General features: G+C 37.7%; 1 protein-coding gene across 1 annotated transcript in view; it reads right to left on the bottom strand.

Annotated features, from left to right (window-relative positions):
• Positions 1–18603, bottom strand: part of LOC306760319 (CUB and sushi domain-containing protein 1-like) — a gene marked incomplete at both ends in the record, with an annotated part of 457273 nt that overhangs the window by 209786 nt on the left and 228884 nt on the right. The window contains 2 exons of the mRNA XM_079246123.1: positions 886–1093; positions 2661–2855. Of these exons, the coding sequence (XP_079102249.1) occupies positions 886–1093; positions 2661–2855 (403 nt within the window). The remainder of the gene's footprint in view (positions 1–885; positions 1094–2660; positions 2856–18603) is intronic.

The following is an 18603-nucleotide window of genomic DNA, read 5'->3' as shown; positions in this document are numbered from 1 at the left end:
TTAATTTCCTAATGCAATGTATCATTTGAAGACTTATATATAAATGTTTTTCTGACTTAGCCATGTGCTGCCTCACAAATATATGGCACATACTCAGACCCTGGAGCCGCCCACAAATTCACAGTCAACTAACGTCGATTTCAGAGCAGACTTGGCTCACAGGCATCTCTGTTATTACTGAGGGAGGCCAAAAGATTTTTTTTTTTTTTTTCGCTTTCCCCTCTCAAGATTTTCTCAGCAACTTGAAATCGTGACAAGCTTGCATGCTAACCATGAGGATGCCTCTTCCCCAGCAGGAGCGCATCTAAGCCTTCAATGAATTTGTGTGATACTCCGAGTGAACCAAAGTGGATTCCAATTTAAAAATCAGGGTGAGTTCTAGAACAACAGAGTGCCAATTTTCAAAGACAACCACTGAAAATGGCTGTGAAAACACAACAATTTATCACCTCCTGTATGGGACTTGAATAAATCAGGAAAATCAACAGGACTCCTGCGCAGCTAATTGGTGAGTGGTTGTATCTGTCCACACCAACAACATCACAAGTGCTCTTTTAATATTAAAGCTCTCCCTTCATGAAAGTATACATGTTCTCTTCAGCTGTTCATCAAAGGTATCAAATAAAGTCCTAAACTCTACCATAAGGTAATAGTTCTTAGAAGATCCTAGCCTCTTTTCATTTCATTTCAAGGCTAAGTTCTACTTCCTTTTATGCCTTACCTTTAAAAGATCAATAAATATACAATTAACTTCCTCAATGGCTGTTTGCGATTGCCATTCAGCATTGGCCATTTTGTGCTAATTTACCCAAATACTCCCATGGTCTCAAAAAGACACCCATCTTTATATTACAGTGTTCATATGAGATGCAGCTTGTGTCTTACCATATGCTTGGTGCTTCTGTCCCGCTGATTTCTAGGAAGTCGTATTTGTCCTCTAATAAGAAATCATTGAAAACGAGAGCTATAGTGTCCCCAGGTTCTGCAAGGATTGACCACGTGCAATCCAGGTTGTTGTCATACTCTGCAGGGTATCCAGGACTGGTTATTGAACCTGCGGTGCCTCGTAACGTACCACCACACGCTCCCTCCGCTGGTTAGAAATGGAGAGACACACAAAAAGAGTGAGAAGGAATATGAACCCTGCAACATACTTATAACACTGTTCTTTCTCACTGCATCTATTGATGTTTGACTTCTTTGCCTTTTTAAAGGGGCCTGTAGGCCAATATGAAATTCTCATTGCAATTATTATTATTTTTATTTTTATTTTTTTTTAATTTTTTTTTATTTTTTTACTTTTAGCTTCAAGACCACATGAAAAAAATACTTCATTCCAATGTTATGTTCTACTAAAGGAATACTAATGAAAACAAACCCTTTTTTATTTTTGGGGTTTTTTTTGTTTCTTTCTTTCTTTTACTGTTGATGTTTTTAGGTATAAATGCAACCATAAATTTAGTGGCCTGTAAGAGTTGTACAGCAATACAAAAACCACAAGACTTCACAATTAGGCACAACACAACACAGAAGCTGCAATAGAAGTTATGCTACTTTTCCTTTTTCAGAAGTTAAACAGAATATAATATATTTTTGGAAGAATCACAAAAAGAGATTAAAAGATAAATTTCAAATAATGTTTAATAATCTTGATATGTGCTATCATAAATGTTAACTGCGATATTAGCGATGTAACTTCTGATGTTGTCCACTTCCTGTGGTAAAAATTCTAAGGACAAAAAATATAAATGAAGTGGTGTAACTTCTGTTGTAGCTCTTGTGTTGGGTTCTGGCTAATTGTGTTGTTTTGCGGCTCTTTGATTGTGTAGGGATGTGGCAGTTGGTGGAGCGGTGCGGTCTCTGTATTTGTGTTGTGGCTTTTGTATTTCTGTGAAACTTCAGGGCCAGGGTTCATGAGCCTTACATGATAAATCTTAACATAAATTCATGTAAAAGACATACTCATAAAATTTAATTAGAAATCATATGACAACATTGTCATTTTCAACCATTAGCCCGACCACCAATACTTAGTTTTCATTAATACATCATCAGCACATCTGCCCAACCCTGAGCTGTGTTGTTCAACCATCCGCTGGCTATGATCGTGGAAACATGGATATATCTGTTCTTGTCTGCAGACTAATGAATCATTAGAAGAGCTTTTGCTTGAGGATGCTGGGTTCCATCTGGCTCATGCAGTTGCTTATAGAGTCATCTGAGTCAGACCTTTTCGTCCTTTAAAAGAAATCAATACACAAGAGCCTCTCATCTTCCGGCTTATGACCCAATGTTAAGGTCCTTCAGTTCTCATGACCTTAACTATATATGTTATTATTTTTCCCCTGACGTTTTATTTCCCATCATAACAGAAGGTGCTGCTAATCTTCTTCCACAATTCAATTCCTTGTTCATACAAGGAATGGCTTGAATTGATGTGTTTGTAAAGGGCACTGAGATGACATTGTTGTGAAGTGGCACTATAGAAATAAAGCTGAATTGAACAGAATCTGATATATTTTGTATACCTCCATTGAAAACAGTGTGAAGACATGACATACATTTTCTTTGGCAAATGAATCACTTAAAGTTTGACAAAATTAACTGACACACTTAAAAGAAAAATCAGAAATAGTTTAACAGTGACAAAAAAATCTTACCTCGACAAAACGGTGATGGGAAGTCCCACTGTGCTCCACTGCCAGGTGATACAATACATGTGAGGATACTGTGACCTTCCAGCACAAATCCTGACTCACAGCTGTATCGGATCTTGTCCCCCATGTTGTATCTTGAGCCATGAATGACTCCATTTGGAATAAGGCCAGGAGTACCACACGTATGGCTGGGTAGCACTGAAACACAAAGAAGAAAATAATTTGTTATAGAACATGAGTCAGACATAGACAAACCTTTAACTTGTGATGCCTAGAACAGGGATCCTCAGTTCAAATCCTGGAGGACCAAGTGTCCTGCAGGTTTTCCAAGCATCCCAGCTGCAACACATCTGATTCAAATCAATGCATATTTAGAAGACGTATGCAGCGCTTGTTTGAGTCTAGTATGTCCCAGCAAGGGCACTAGGAAAACCTGCAGAACACGGGGCCTTGAGGGCAAGATTGAGGATCCCTGGCCTAGAGGAAAGAAGACATACAATAATTTTTGAAGGCTTGATAAAGTATGAATCTTAATTACTTTTCACGTTCACTTTTCTGCAGCTCCACAGATTTTTCTTTAAAATCAACCAATCTACCTGTTTCATTACATCCAGAATAGATGACACACCAAATAAAATAGTCAGCAATATATAATGCAGAGGTTATGCAAACGTTGTTTTCAAGGAACCGATAAAATATGACTAACTGACTGCGGTTTTTAGATGTCTGCCTGGCATTTTGCCCCCAATGTGCATCTGTTGTTCCCCATTCTTAGATGACACAGCTCTACAGTGGGAGCAGCTACAGGCAGCTCGCGGTATAACTAGGCCAAAATCAACTGTGACTGTAGCCAACACGCCTTAGCTCCACAGAAGGGGCAGATACACAGTGGCTGTAATACAACCTGGACGAACTCCACAGGCTCTAACCCTGGTGTACACTGCATGTTATGCGTATTTGTATAACTGGAGCATGTTAACTTGCTGGGTGTGTAATGTGTGCATGCAATGGTTTGATATGTGTGTCTATCTATGGGCATGCACAGTACAGTGTGTCTACATGTAAGGGGTATTCAGTGAGTGAATCTGTGTGTTTGAAAATGCTGTTCCAATTAAACACTAGCATGCTAATTAGACAAAGCTTCACCATGAGACCATGAGAACTAGGACAGAAAGAAAGAGGGAGGGAAGGGGGAGAGGAAGAGATAAACAGGAGAGGAAGGGGAGTAAAAAGAAAGTGACAGACAATGGGGAGGAAGGATAAAGAAGCAGAGGGGAAAGGCTGGAGACAGAAAAATGGAGGAGGGTAAAATGGATGAGAGGAGGAGACAGGAAAGAGAAGAGACTCCTGTCTGACAGGAAAATAGAGGGGAACTAATTGCAGTGGGTCCTAAACATGTATAATTTACTCTAATTGACTCATTATTTGGATTGTATAAAGTCGTGCATCAGAGGCAAGTTACTAATACTCAACTGACCACGCTTTCCATTCTGCAAACATGATTTGTTTTAATAAAGTGAGACATAAAACCAAGTCTGGAGCAAAACTAGAGTTCTGACTCAAGGATGGATGGAAGGACAGAAAAAAACCATGAAAAGGAAAGAAATGAAAGCAATCGTGTGTGCAAGCCAAATTGTTAGTCACATGTACATGAGTGTAAACTCTTGTTTCTGCCAAGGTGGCATGTTGAAAAGATGTACTAGGTGTGCTGTTGATAAAGGGTTTCCCTCTTTTGGACCGATGCCAGAGGAAGGCAGGATAAAAAAGAATCAGGGGTTGTTTCAATGGCGTAAAATGCTTTTGAGCTTTTACTATACAGCTAATCTCCTACTTATCTATTCAGCAAAAGTGCTGCGAACCTGACAGAGGCATTTTCAAGCTGCTCTGGAAAAACACTTCACTGACCCGTTGCTGATGTTTCCTTTAGTCTTTATCTCCTAAAGTTTTTTTTTTTTTTCCACCATCAATACTATTTCTTTACTATTGCCTATAAACATAGACTTTATTTCAGTCAAACAACATTGTCACATGTATAGATTAGGTTAAATATATTCATTTTAAGACTCAGTTGCTTCATTGCATTTGGATTAAATGCTAGGTCTCGTGACTGCAGTTCGTATATATGGAATAAGATGTATTGAAAGATCAAAGCATTTTGGCAAATCCTCTATCATCTGTAGTGGATGACTTGTAGCACTGCTGTGCATTTTGGGGTTAAACAAACAGATGATTTTATATTTACATGTAATCACTCTGGAACTGATGTTTTACCAGGGCAGTGTGTGATGGTTAAGCAAATTGTTTTCTACAAATACAATTATTATGTTAGATATGTTATTTAACACAATGTTTGCATTGGTATATAATCACCTTGAAATTGTTGCTATGTTTGCTAGTTTATGATTGCTAGAATGTATAATTCATATGAATTATTAATATATACACTTAGAGTGTTTTGCTATGGAGAAACAGCCATCTTCACATGTTGAAAAAAGGCAAATAATGAAAATCCTGATTGGAAAAACAAGAATGTTTCATTATTTAGTTCACTGGTTCCATTCAATTATAAAAAAAAAATATATATATATTTTCCTGCTTCATATTTATAACAGTGCTAGGTGTACTTCTATAGACTGAGTTTAGGATATCTTAACCCTGACCCTTCTTACTTTCTTAAATTTAGTTATTTGAATTTAGTAACATTTAAGGTTTTACAGAGACTTACTGGTGCAATTTTCAAGTTTAAATGTCTTTAAACTGATTTTTGTAGTTGATTTTTCTCATATTGTTATTCTTATCTCTATATTACGTGTAGAGTGTAGCAAATAATTCCAACACTTATACTACAGTGAATTACTTTTTTATGTTTATGTTAAATTCCCTAATGGCTGTAGTTTGGTTATAAAAGAATAGGTTGACATTTTAAGAATTGCGTGTTTTAATAATTCCCTACAGTAATTGGTACTGCAAATCACAATGTTGTTTGCAGAGACTTTACAAACCAAGCTGCATTCTATTCTTATATGCTTTTACATGTAATTCTACAAAATACCAAATGAAGAGATTTCCCCAAATGTCAAGCTGCCCATTACACAGACAATTTACAGTGGGGTCACCAAACTACCCCCAATTTCATGTTATGTGATACAATTTTTTTTTTTTTTTCTCCCCCCATTGCAGGCAGACTGCCATTGCTTTAATAAGGTTATTATTTCACAAAACATTATACAAATGTATCATCTCATTTTGAACATCATTATAAGGTGGGACATCTGTTCCTATTATGGACAGATCCCAGTGCTGAGACAAGGTCTATTAAAACAACAAAATGCAGATGGAATATTAGAGTGTTTCACTTTCATAAATCACTTATATCTGGTAAATTCAACAATAGATTTTTATTTAATAACCCAAGTTAAACTTTTTTTTTTCTTTGAGTATACAAACTGCTAGGCTTTACTGTGTTTACTTGAGCACGCTGTGTGTTAAGTTTCTTTCTCTCTATACCCACACACATTATATATATATATATATATATATATATATATATATATATATGTGTGTGTGTGTGTGTGTGTATATATATATATATATATATATATATATATATATATATATATATATATATATATATATATATATATATATATATATATATATATATATATGTATATACACACACACACATACAATATGCACACATACATTGCAGAATCTGACACTAGTTCCAGAGCATGAAGAATAAATGGCCGCCGTGTAACTTGGGGTTATACAATTAGGGAGGCACACAGAAGCTGTAAAGAAATAGTCAGAAAAGGCCTGGGAGTAAAATTACACCAGAGATATTGTAGGGTTTTATTATATGGACCAAGGCTCAAAGGAAGGGCCATTACACAACCCCAAACTTTCTCTCAAACTATGAAATAAGACAGTTTCAGACATTGGTCTTTTTAAATCTGTCTGTTCACTAACAAATTCAGATCAAACTGTACAAGCTTTATACCCGCTTTAAACCTGCACTGGCTTTCAGAGAGTGGTGTTTTGAAGAAGTTGGCTTTCTGCTGAATACTTTAGAATATGAAGTGTGATATTCATTCTACACCAATTATTTAAATTTCGCAGCAAATCCAAATTATAAACGGGGTCTGTTTTCAAGATCCACAGTGATATTTCCAGTGTTACAGCAAACTATTCACATTGTAAATGAAGAAAAAAACATAAGCTTTGCACACAATACTTTTATTTATCTGCTTTGTTTTTAAAAAGTCATGTAAAACCACCAGCACACTCATGTTGGAGAAAGATTTAATTGGTTATTTCTGGTTGTATTCAGTCTCATAATTGCTCTGATCACTTCATGTTGGAGGACTCCTTTGTTTCGAAATTTAATTATTCTAACTATTTGCAAGTTGAGGTCATTTGGGTTACTTCTGAGAGAAAAGGGGAATTATAATTCGGACCAATAGGAAGACAAAAACTGGTCAGATGAGTTAAAAAGAACCATTATGCTGGCTGTGTGCTCATGAAGTGCCCTAAGGACAAACAGGGCCTCTCATTACCTCATTAAAGCAGATTTTGGAGGAATAACATGTCCAACACAGATGCACAACATACAAAACTGTCATATTAATTAACATCTATCCTTTTCCCAACAAAAATCTATTTTTACTCCACAGCTTATCCTAAAAGTCCATGTACAATTATGTATACACATTACCGAAACACATCAATACTGTACTAATTTAACTAATATCATTTGGTGACTTAATCTGTGAACCACTACACCCTGTTGGCAGCTAGGGGCTTCCTTTGATTCATGTGCTATAACAAAGAAAGCACAAATGCTGCCAGAAGAGCGTGACCCCCCCCCCCCCCCCCCCCCCCCCACCCCCCACCCTACACAGACCATGACCCAGAGTGGGGAATAGAATTTGTAATTTGTATGTGTGTGGTCTACATGGTAGTGGGAAGGAATTGCATCCATTTGCACCAACTATCCTCAGTGGGGAAATGTGCCACCCAAGGCATGTGCATAGTCATGTTATTATGTTCATCCACATATGTACAAATGTATACTTGTTATTATGTTCATCCACATATGTACATATGTATACTTGTTATTATATTCATCCACATATGTACATATGTATACTTGTTATTATGTTCATCCACATATGTACATATGTATACTTGTTATTATGTTCATCCACATATGTACATATGTATACTTGTTATTATGTTCATCCACATATGTACATATGTATACTTATTATGTTCATCCACATATGTACATATGTATACTTGTGTTACTCATGACATAAAACTTCACATAGTCAAAATGTCAATTACTATACCCTAATGTAAACTGATGGGTGCTTGAGTGTATTTATGGTTAGACTGGTTTGGTTAGACTTAGTTTTAGAGTTGCGGTTAGGGTTTGAGTTCACATCCACTGAAGCAGACACACAAAATGTGTGTTTGTTGAATGAACGTGACTGATGATGCTCCTCTGTCGTGTTTGTCCCGACTTTCCCCTCCCAGCTTCAGGGCAGGTCTGTGTCTTTCTATGGCAACTCGAGACAAGGGGAATATTTCAGAATGGATGCAGCGGTGATGAGAAGAAGCCATAAAGATGACAGTAAGACAAAAAGAAGGTGAATGAAAGGGGAGGATGGAAATAGTTAGGGTGATGCAGTTACAAGGGGACAGACAAAGTATGTTAAAACATAACAAAACTAATGTAGCTTGATGGAACTAAACAATGGCAGCCAGGAGGAGTGAGGAAATGATGGAAGGAAGGGGTGGATGAGAGAGGTGTTGATAGAGGCTTTTGTTAAATTATGAATGAGATATTATCAGTCTTGCAGAATCCTTGTACACAGACAATCGTATCCTACTGTCTATTTGATCTCTTTTCTTCTTCCCCCTCTAAATAAATTAATACCCTGCCATAGATCTCTTTCAGTACCACAACAAATACATTTGGATTGAAACGATAATTTAGTGACACCTCCCCACTTTATGTATGTAAAAACTTAAAGCATTGCCTGTATTTGCAAGGTGCCGTTCCGTCCCAACCGTTTATGTCCAATGTATCCAAATTGAGAATGTTGTTCCGCAGATATTTGGTCAGAAGGACCCATTTTAGTCTAATTTCTATCCAGTTTTCACCCCAGAAACATCCCTCTCGAGCTGCACAGTTCACAAAGTTTGCAGTCAGGCACTAAAGAGCAGTGGTGAAAATTCAAGTCCCATGTGAAACTAGCATTTTTGGACATGAAACACTGAAGGATATATCACTCTGTCATTAAATAAGCATGTTAAAGCGTTATCCACCATATTGGACTGTGATGTCAAGGGGTTGTGAACAAGTTTCATAGCAGCCAAGCTGTGAGTGAGACTGCCCTGAAATGTCACGTTTCCATCTGTGTGTGTAATATCAGAGTTCCAAAAACAGCTGCTTCCCATGTGAGGCACAACTCAAGCAAGATCTTCTGAACTGCCTCTGTATGCACATCGTTTCCAATCACTGTACATAAATGAAAGGATGAAAGGATTACAATGAAAGGATGAGTCTTTCACTGTGATGACGATCACTAGAAGTGAAATAAAGATACATTAATAAATGAAATGTGACTTGATGGATATAAGCCAACTGATCAACATGTTATGTAAAAACATCATAAAAACATCTTCCTCCAATGGAACTCAACAAGTGGAGGGAAATGTGGGGTGTTTATAACCCTAGAATGAAACTTGCCACAAGCAACAAGCAGAGCAGATGTATTGTCAGATGTATTTGGCAAAAGTAACAAATTTCTTATTTGGTTTCCAGAGGGCTTTAAAGTTAAATTCAAGCAGAACCAGAACAAATGTCAGGCTGTGTGAATATTGCCAAACAGGGATTTGGACAGATGTTAACATTTGAAATCCATACGGGAGGCTGAAAGGTTTGGTTTCCAAAGAGATTAAAACTTTACCAGATTAGGAAAAGTTTCATATCAAATGATTTTGGGAGTTTTCGCCAACTTTACAAACAGTTCAGTAAAGTTTGTGACTGGCAAATTGTTTCATACTAAAAAAATGTTTTTGCCCTAATCATGTCTGGAGCAGTTGCCGGGAAAAGAAGAAGGACATTATATCTTTCGTGACAAAATGTGGGTTGGTTGTCTACCAACAGCAGCAACCATCAGCCAGTACTGTGAGTCAAAAAAATTCATAAAACTCTTAGCACATTTATGCAGTGACTCTCAGCTAACAGGTTCAAACCACAATTCATTAACATCTCCCTTCAGATCCCACAGTGTACGTGTTTTTAATAAACACAAACTACCGCACTCTTGTAATCTGTGATTCTTCCTGTGATGCTTTTGTAGGTGGAAAGATGCCAATGCCCCTGAGCTAATTGGACTCCTGAGCACCATCCATGCTCCCCCAGTTCATTTGACACATAGCCCTGAATAACTCTCAACCCCCCCCCCCCCCCCCCCCCCCCCGTCACACCCCCACCCCCAAACAGATAACCTGTGGCCAGTTGTGACAAAAGGAATAAAGAGCAGATTTCCTCCTCTACCTGCTCAGTGCCCATTTATGTCAGCGCTAACATCACATCGAGTCTGCATGAATGTATTTCAAACAGATTATTAAAGGGGAACGGAACAATTTGAGAACACTTATGCTGCAACCCACTGATCATTACATTTAGACTTTTTAAAATCCCACTTTTGAAACATACCAATTAATAAGCAGCACTGAATTTTATATTAAGCTTTTGTTGGTTGCAGCTGGAAAGGTCATGTTTGCTGGGGTTGGTAGTGTACGACACACTCCCAGCTCCTGCAAAACCTATGTAACCAGTAATGTTAAATAATCAAAGTGTTGGTGGGATAATTCATCAAGCATTTAAAACTGAGGTTCCCAAGTGAGCACAGAGAGTTTTGCTGCAGTGGGTTCTCATTCAAAGCAGCATGCTGCGCTGAACATCCCGATAATATTAGAAATCAGAGTATTCATTTCTGCATTTATTGCTTTGGGACATGGAGCTGTTTGCTATCTCACATAGTGAATGCCCTGTCCAAGATAATGAGGACAACATTTGTGGATTCTACTTTATAATTCTGGATGTTTTGATTTTAGCTCTAAGTGTACCATCCAGTGTGTTTTCAGCATCAATTCCCAAAGAACACCAGCAAAGCAGGACAGACTTCACTTTGTTCTACAACACAGAAAACAACATCGGATGAATTTTAGCCTAATTAATCAGTGCTGAACAGCACTGATGGATTACGGCTCGGGTGTGTAAGAAGACCATCAAAGATTGCAGCATAAAAACATGTGCTGTATCTACATGCGATCTGCTGCCCTGAGCTGGAGCCTGCACCATGTTTCCAGTAACTGAACCAAAAAACAGTTACCTTGCTGCTCTTGGAGTAAATGTATGTTAGCCTTTGAGTAAAATATATTAACACACTTTCCTATGCTCACTCAGTGAAAATATTCTAGCAGGGCAAGTGACATTTCCAGCAGCGCTTCTCATCAATCATCTGCTAAACAGAGTAATCACTGTAGCAGCCACACTCCGTTTAACACCAGCTCTCCACAGCCTCTCCAGCTGGACTAAAGAAACAAGAAGTATTGGATGGTAATATACACAAACCCACTGCAGTACCGTAACCACCAGCAGCTACACAGTCACCAGATATTTAGCACAACAGAGAAAAAAGTGGGAACTTGTACAATTCTCTGCTGTATTTATACCTTTTTCTTTTCTTTAAACATATTTTAAACCGAAACATATTTCTTTAAACATGTTTATTTTGAAAGTGAAAACATTCTGGCTCGTCTGTAAAGTTAATGTGAAGAAGCTGTCATTGGAACATCACAGATGCCATTACTGTTTTCTCATTTTGCAAGAGACACATCAAGCCACAGCTCCAGTGTCCGTGTGCCATTCTGCGAGGACACTGGAGCTCTTAGTTATCAAATAATGATTCTCAACTTTCTCAGACCTGAGGCAGCAGAGAGCAAAGAGAACCATTACTCCAAGACAGAACTTGTTAAATTGCAGCTTGGGGGTTTCATGCTTGAGGCCTTTTTGCTTTCACACTTCAGACCCCCTTTGCTCTGTTGAAAAGGGCTTTGCCACCTTAGTTCTGTTTTTCCTTCTCTGGCTGTGAACTGGTGTGCACTTCCTCCATATTCTTTTTTCTTTTGCTTCTCCATTGCAGGACTTACATAGTTTTAGAAGCTCCATCTCGATATCGCCTCTGAGCACCAGCTCTGCTCTCAATAAATGAGCATTGATAGTTGACCTGCATTGTCATGTTACATAAATTTGTCACAATGCCTCCTTTGGTTAATGAGTTGGATCCTTGGTATTTTGAGGTTCTCGTCACTGGACATGCAGTAGGTTGAAGCAAACTGCATGTCCCTCTTGACATTTTGTTGCTGGAGTGATTGGGCAGTAAATACTGACTGAGATTTAATTATTAACAACAGCTGTACAGCTGTACAGAGGGCAGCTTAGCTCAGGTAATATATCAGTTCTAATTAGATTGATGACCAAAATCTACATTTTCATTGCTATTTAATAATGCAGTCTGGAGTTGAGTGGATAAAATTGTCAATTTTAAGTTCTTTTTCTACATTGAATTATCAAAAGGCATCAGACCCCACATTGAAAGGCATTGGTTAGCTTGGAGGTATTTTGGTGTCCTTTTTTATGAATGAGGTGGGGGAGATAGTTGTAGAGACCTAGGTTAGGCCCCCTGCAAACCAGTCTAAGATAAAATGGAGAGGATGATAATAATTTTAAAAAAAATATATATATATATATATATATATATATATATATATATATATATATATATATATATATATATATATATATATATATAAACCGAATATTTTTTTTTTTTTTTTTTTTAATTTTGCCAAGTGAAACAATATTGACACAGTATGCTACTGACCAGTAAGGCAGTTGCTATGGAAACAGTGACCTTGCTTGAGGCTAGAAAGTGTTTTAGAGGACGAAAAGAGACAACATCAATCCATCCCTGTGTATTCTTCACAACCACCAGTTCCAAAGCCATGTGCTCTCATAAAAGCGAACATCTGCAGTGAAATACCAATATTTATTTACTTTTAATTTATTTATCTTTTATTTATATTTTTGCATTAATATTGGTTAATAACTATATTTTAGTTTAACAGCTTTACCGCTATTTCTTTAACTTCTTTTGAGAAAGCATTAGTACATGATTAGTTTCAACTGAATGTGTTTTTTAAAAGGCTCTGTTGCTGATATTTGAACTTAGGATGGAAGTAAAAAAACAAACTAAAATCTCAATTTCCTGTGTAATATATTACTAAACATTGGCTTTTCATATTAATAAATATGATTCAGGCAGAATAGCATAATGCTTCTGACTGTTGTTGACTCTGTGCTCGAGACCTCCACCTTCCAGTTCATCTGAAAGCGACCAGCAAAGCAGCAGTCAAATTGCATTTCTCCTTGAGAAGTGCATTACTGGAATGAAATAGCATTAAGTGCATCACAGGAATGACTTGAATCAAAAGAAAATAAAAGTCAGCGTATTAAATGTCTGTCTGTCTCTGCTAGCTGGTCTATTTTTCTGTGCAATAAACTTCGCTCGGAGATCAATGAACTCTTCAGAAGAACTACTGAAGGTCTCCGCACCTCACCATGACAGAAAGTCCAAAAGAAAAGAAGCAGATAAAATAGCATCTCATTCAGCCAGAGAAGCTGAAAATATCTCACATCCGCATCCATTCCCAGTCTCTAATCTCCTCCAACTCCCCTCCTCTTCCCTGGTTTCCATCGACCACTGCCAACATGTCCTGTTCTTTTTCTTTCCTGTCATCATCGCTATGACAACCCTGACCAGACCAGAGTCTTTCCAGCAAAAGTGGCCTGCCCCGAGGCTACATCGTGCCAGAGGGAACATGAAAACACAAAGATCAACATCACTCGACTCATCAATACTTGCATGCATGGGCAGCGAAACGTGTGTGCAAATACACACGGGTAGAGTAGACGAGCACGGAATGCGTGTTGATTCACATGCAGCATAAATCTGTTATTATTTTACAGCTGTTCTAATTATGTGTGTGCTAAACTAGAGATACAGACCGGCATGATGCTCTATATTTGTGCTGCAGTAAACCGTGTGACTAATTACATCAGTGTGAGTGTTTTCAATTTGTAGGGGGTATACGTTTAAGGTACGTAATCTAATGCTTATCATATCCCACCTGAGAGCACAGCAACAATTAAATGAATGATAAATAACTGCAGACATGCATATTTCAGACATTTGGAAATAAACAGTGTAGCGGAATAGCCTCTACAAATTATGAATTTATTAATTACCTCGGAGCACCACTCATCACCTTTAATTAACTTAAAATTCAGGCGGATGAGACACCTGAAATAAACTCAATTCAATAAACAGTCTCACTTCAAAGGAGTAAATCCTAAGAACGAATGAACCAGAAATCGTGCATTCAGAAATTATGACAATAACGGATGAATTGATTATACATATTTATTTACAATGATGGTAAACATACAGCAGTGAAAATGAGCAATGATGGAGAGATGTTATTGGTGAGATGGTATGATGAATTTGTCAACATGGAATTTCATTTATAACATTAATAAAGAACGCTGAGATTAATTAAATGAGCTGGAGCAGGAAGAAACTGGTTGGAATTAAGCAAATAAATCGGGATGATTATCTTACTTAAATCTTTGACAAGAACGTGTTCAATAATTCTAAATTTGGATAAGAATTCGAATTTAATTATTTAATTAGAATCTGATGTACTGGTTTGGGACATCACAAATGTCAGAGCGCTATCAGATCCTACTTTGAACGCTGAATCCGGAGTGTGGGTCGAAGCGGGTGGTTGGTCCCCTATTCGGCGCGTTTCCGGGGGAATTGGATCCCTGGAGCGTCAGAAGATGTAGGTCTACGCAGCTACTCTGGCCTTCTGGATCCGTTCAGCGGAGTTCCAGAGCGGTGTGATGATGATCCAGATTGTCCCAAAAATAGATAGTTCCAGATTTTACGTGTAAAGACGTAATGGAAAAAGTTGGAGCTACGGTTCTAGTTAATTACTGATCTCGGGAAAAATACTGGTTACAAATAAACACTTGTTGTACTTTCTCCCGTTCGGAAGAACGGAGAGGTAAAAACTTATAATGAAATAACAAAAGAAAAGAAGACGAAAGGCTAAAGACAAAAGCTAAGGACAAGAAAGAAACTTAGAGGAGACAAAAAGCTTAAACGAAGACAAAAAGCTCCGGAAGTTGGTCTGCCAGTCTAATTTAAACAGACCCGCCTTTCGAACTTCCAGCCAATCATGAGTTGCTTCTGTCAGAGGCTGACCAACCTTATCCAATCAGGTCAGCTCTAGTTCCTTCCCTCTGCATCTCATTAATGTGAACAGGATACTTTCAACTCCTTGATTTGTCTGCCGCAATACACATCAAATCACATTCTTTCAGAGTTATGCAGAGTCCTCGTTTGCTGGCGAAGGAAAGCATTTTATAGTATTACTTTCACACATGAAAAGATTGGCTACATGTAATTTTTATTAAAGGTGGATTAATTAATTGTCATGACTTGTCCTCATTGGGTGATCCTAAAAAGAAAACTCACATTTTATTCATTCACATTAGTAGCTTAAGAGAAGTCTGAAGCTTGGAAAACATAATCAACAATTATTTACTGTGTTTATGATTAATGTGTGTGTGTGATCAGTTCAAAGAATTAAATCACATATCAAGATAAAATAATGGAAAAGAAGAAATTCAACCAAAACAATTAACCACAGTCTTTTAGACTAAGTTAGATCGGTTCCTTCAATTCAGTCTCCTTCTCCGTCAGGGGAGGGGTTGTTCTGGCGCCATGGAGTCTCGTCTTTTGGCTTAGAAGTGTCATTTCTGACCAGAACCAGGGTTTGGTCAGATGCGACTCTCGGCATTTCCCCCGACCTGCAACCATAAATTGTTAGATGTGCTTTAATCCTTCGTGTTGACACAGCTGCATTCTGTAGGGAGTAAAGGTGTAAATCTCTGAGTGTCACCACGCCTCTTGGGTCAAATGGTCACTCTCTCTTCGTCCTGTGTGGACCAATCTTACTGCAGAGAAAGAAATACAACTATTGTTTAATCCAGTCGAATGTTTTTAATCCTGGGAGGCCAAGATCGCTACAACAGAAATCCAGAACTTGTTACATTTACTAATGACAGCACAAAATACAATGAAAAGAACAGGACCTTAAGCGTTTGTTGTTCGGATGTTTAAATAAAAATTAATCATGTCTGTCCCTACAGGTTGTTGCAACTCCTTTTTGTTGACACACACACACACACACACACACACACACACACACACACACACACACACACACACACACACAGACAGAAGTCTAATGCATCTTCATTTAGGCTTGCTGTCCTCTGGGCACATTTACATTTGTCAACTCACCATACAAAATGGATGGATGAGCGTGTGGTTTGTGTGTCTTTCTTCATGCTGCATGTATGCGTGGATTCAATCAGTCCCCCTCTGTATATGTGCTGCCTATTTATCTTTGATTATCTTTAAGGACAAGCAATCTGCAGTGTCTTCAAAAAGATACATGTTTGCCTCTTTCTGCACCTTTGTATACACACGCTAATGCAGGTGTGTGCATAAGTGCGTGTGTTTATCTGTGCATGTGTGCAAAAGAGTCAATTTCCTTGGTAGGTGACAGTTCATGGTCCCCTGGGCAGCAACGAATTGTGGGTAAACTCAATGTCAAAACTATTCCCATACATCATCGGAGTGACACAATGAAAGAAAAAAAAAAAAGCACACGCACACACACACACACACACACACACACACACACACACACACACACACAAAACACTTTAAATGAATAGTGAGACAGTATCGCAGATCATGACTAACTATGTAGCATCGATGAGCAAATTTTGTAGTATTAATTGCTAAAACGTTTCAGATTTAAGTTATTGTCACTAGTTACAAGAAGTAAATGAAGCTAAAGTGTATCAAAAATTTAAAAAAGTGTTTTTATAAAGATGGACTTTTATGTAGAGAAGATTTCAAAGTGGAGGAAAAAATAAAAAGTCAGTTGTTTCTACTGCCTGGTTACTCATCTAATTTTTGCATAATTTTGTACACAGTTTGAGGGGAAATGACTCAAGTTCATTTATTTATTAATTTATTTTCCCTGTTGCACAGAAGTTGGGCTCGGCTAAATTGGAATAATGGTGAAAAATACTACATCATTATTCTGTGTATTTTCTTTCGTTCATTGTATCTGCAATTTCTCAAGTACAGACTGAGTAAAAATGTGACTTTGTTCAGGTAAATTGGATTGTATGACGTGTACGACATTTACCACATGTTCATTTACCAGTAATTGCCAAAAGGGAAAAAAAAAAAGAAATATATCAAAGATTTCTTTTAATAATTTTCATTATGTCTTGAGAACTTCAATTTGGTTTCACTCAATATTTTATTTGGCAAAGTGAAATCCTTCAACTGAAAAAAAGTCACATGCGTAATTCCACATTTGTCCGTTCATCTGGAAGTGAACATAACAGAAGAATAAAATGACCCTTGTTCCTTCGTATCTGAGTGACATACTTGCTCTCACAAAGTAAAATGTGTTAAATGACTTGTCACTGATAGCAGCAGCTGCCATGCATCACACAGGAGGCAGTTATTAAAAGGTTTGCTCAGCACACTGCAAGATGACAAACTACCTCACGATGATCAAAAAGAAGAAAAAAGAATCTTATAAGACAAGTTAGATGATCTGAAAATATCCAACATGACTTTCAGTCGAACAGAGAAAATCTTGTATCGGTTCCAAATCTTGTCACTCTACTAACTGCAAATGAGGCACATCACAGACTTTTTGTCTGGTGGCTTTAAATATGCTTATACAAGCCTATAAAGGATAGACTGAGAAACATAATTGAGATGACGTAAAAGCCAATAAATCACTGATGTCTGGACATCCAAAAAACTCCAACTCCTAAGATACAGTGTGACATCAGTCACACCAAAAAAAGGATGTGGACAGCCAGGATTTGCTGACTCTGTCTCAGCACTCAATACCAAAGGACTTTACTAAACTAAAGTCAGTATTTATACTTTTGTCATGCGTTTGCTGTTCCGTCATTTTCACTCCATGACAATGTTTGTGATTTACACTATTTTATTTTGTCATTATTTTCCTCGTCCTGATGTCACTCCAGCAGGACCGTCGCTGCAGCGCCTCATTGTCCTGTGTTCTGCTCGCCTGAAAGCTACTGCTGATGTGAACTTAACCCTGCCTGCGAGTGTTTCACAATAGATGTGAAAGCAGTGGTCGGTCTTATAAAGCTCTTTGAAAAGTGTTGACAGTGCCATCAAGGTTGGCAGCTACTGAGAAGACAGACAGAAAGTCTGTAAAAACAAAGAAGATTTTATTACACCTCTAAAATTGGAAGATAAACACAAAATTGTGCAAATGCAATGCAACAGCTCAGGCTGGTTCCTGTTTACAGACAAACAGACGGCATGGTGTCTTACACATCTGAAGAGATGACATGAGGTGCTTTTTTTTTTTTTTTTTTTTTTTTACTGTTTGGAAGCTCTCCATCCAAATGAAGACAATTATAGCTAGTAGGGGAGACATGTTTGCAAAGCTTGTCCACAAGACCAGTAAACCCACATGGAAGATAACAGGGACTGCTGTACACTCCATTGCAACTGGATCACACAAGTTATGACAAGTAAAGACTGGATGCACCTTGGAAAAGAGCTCCTCAACAATAAATCTGTAAACTTTTATGTCTGCACACTGAGTGTCTGCAAAATCTGTCCTAAGCTACTTAACACACACACACACACACACA

The sequence above is a fragment of the Telmatherina bonti genome (genome assembly GCF_933228915.1).
Source record: "Telmatherina bonti genome assembly, chromosome: 1".
Lineage (NCBI taxonomy): Eukaryota > Metazoa > Chordata > Actinopteri > Atheriniformes > Telmatherinidae > Telmatherina > Telmatherina bonti.
The sequence above is the reverse complement of the archived record's forward strand: the minus strand, read 5'-3'. Positions and strand labels throughout refer to the sequence as shown.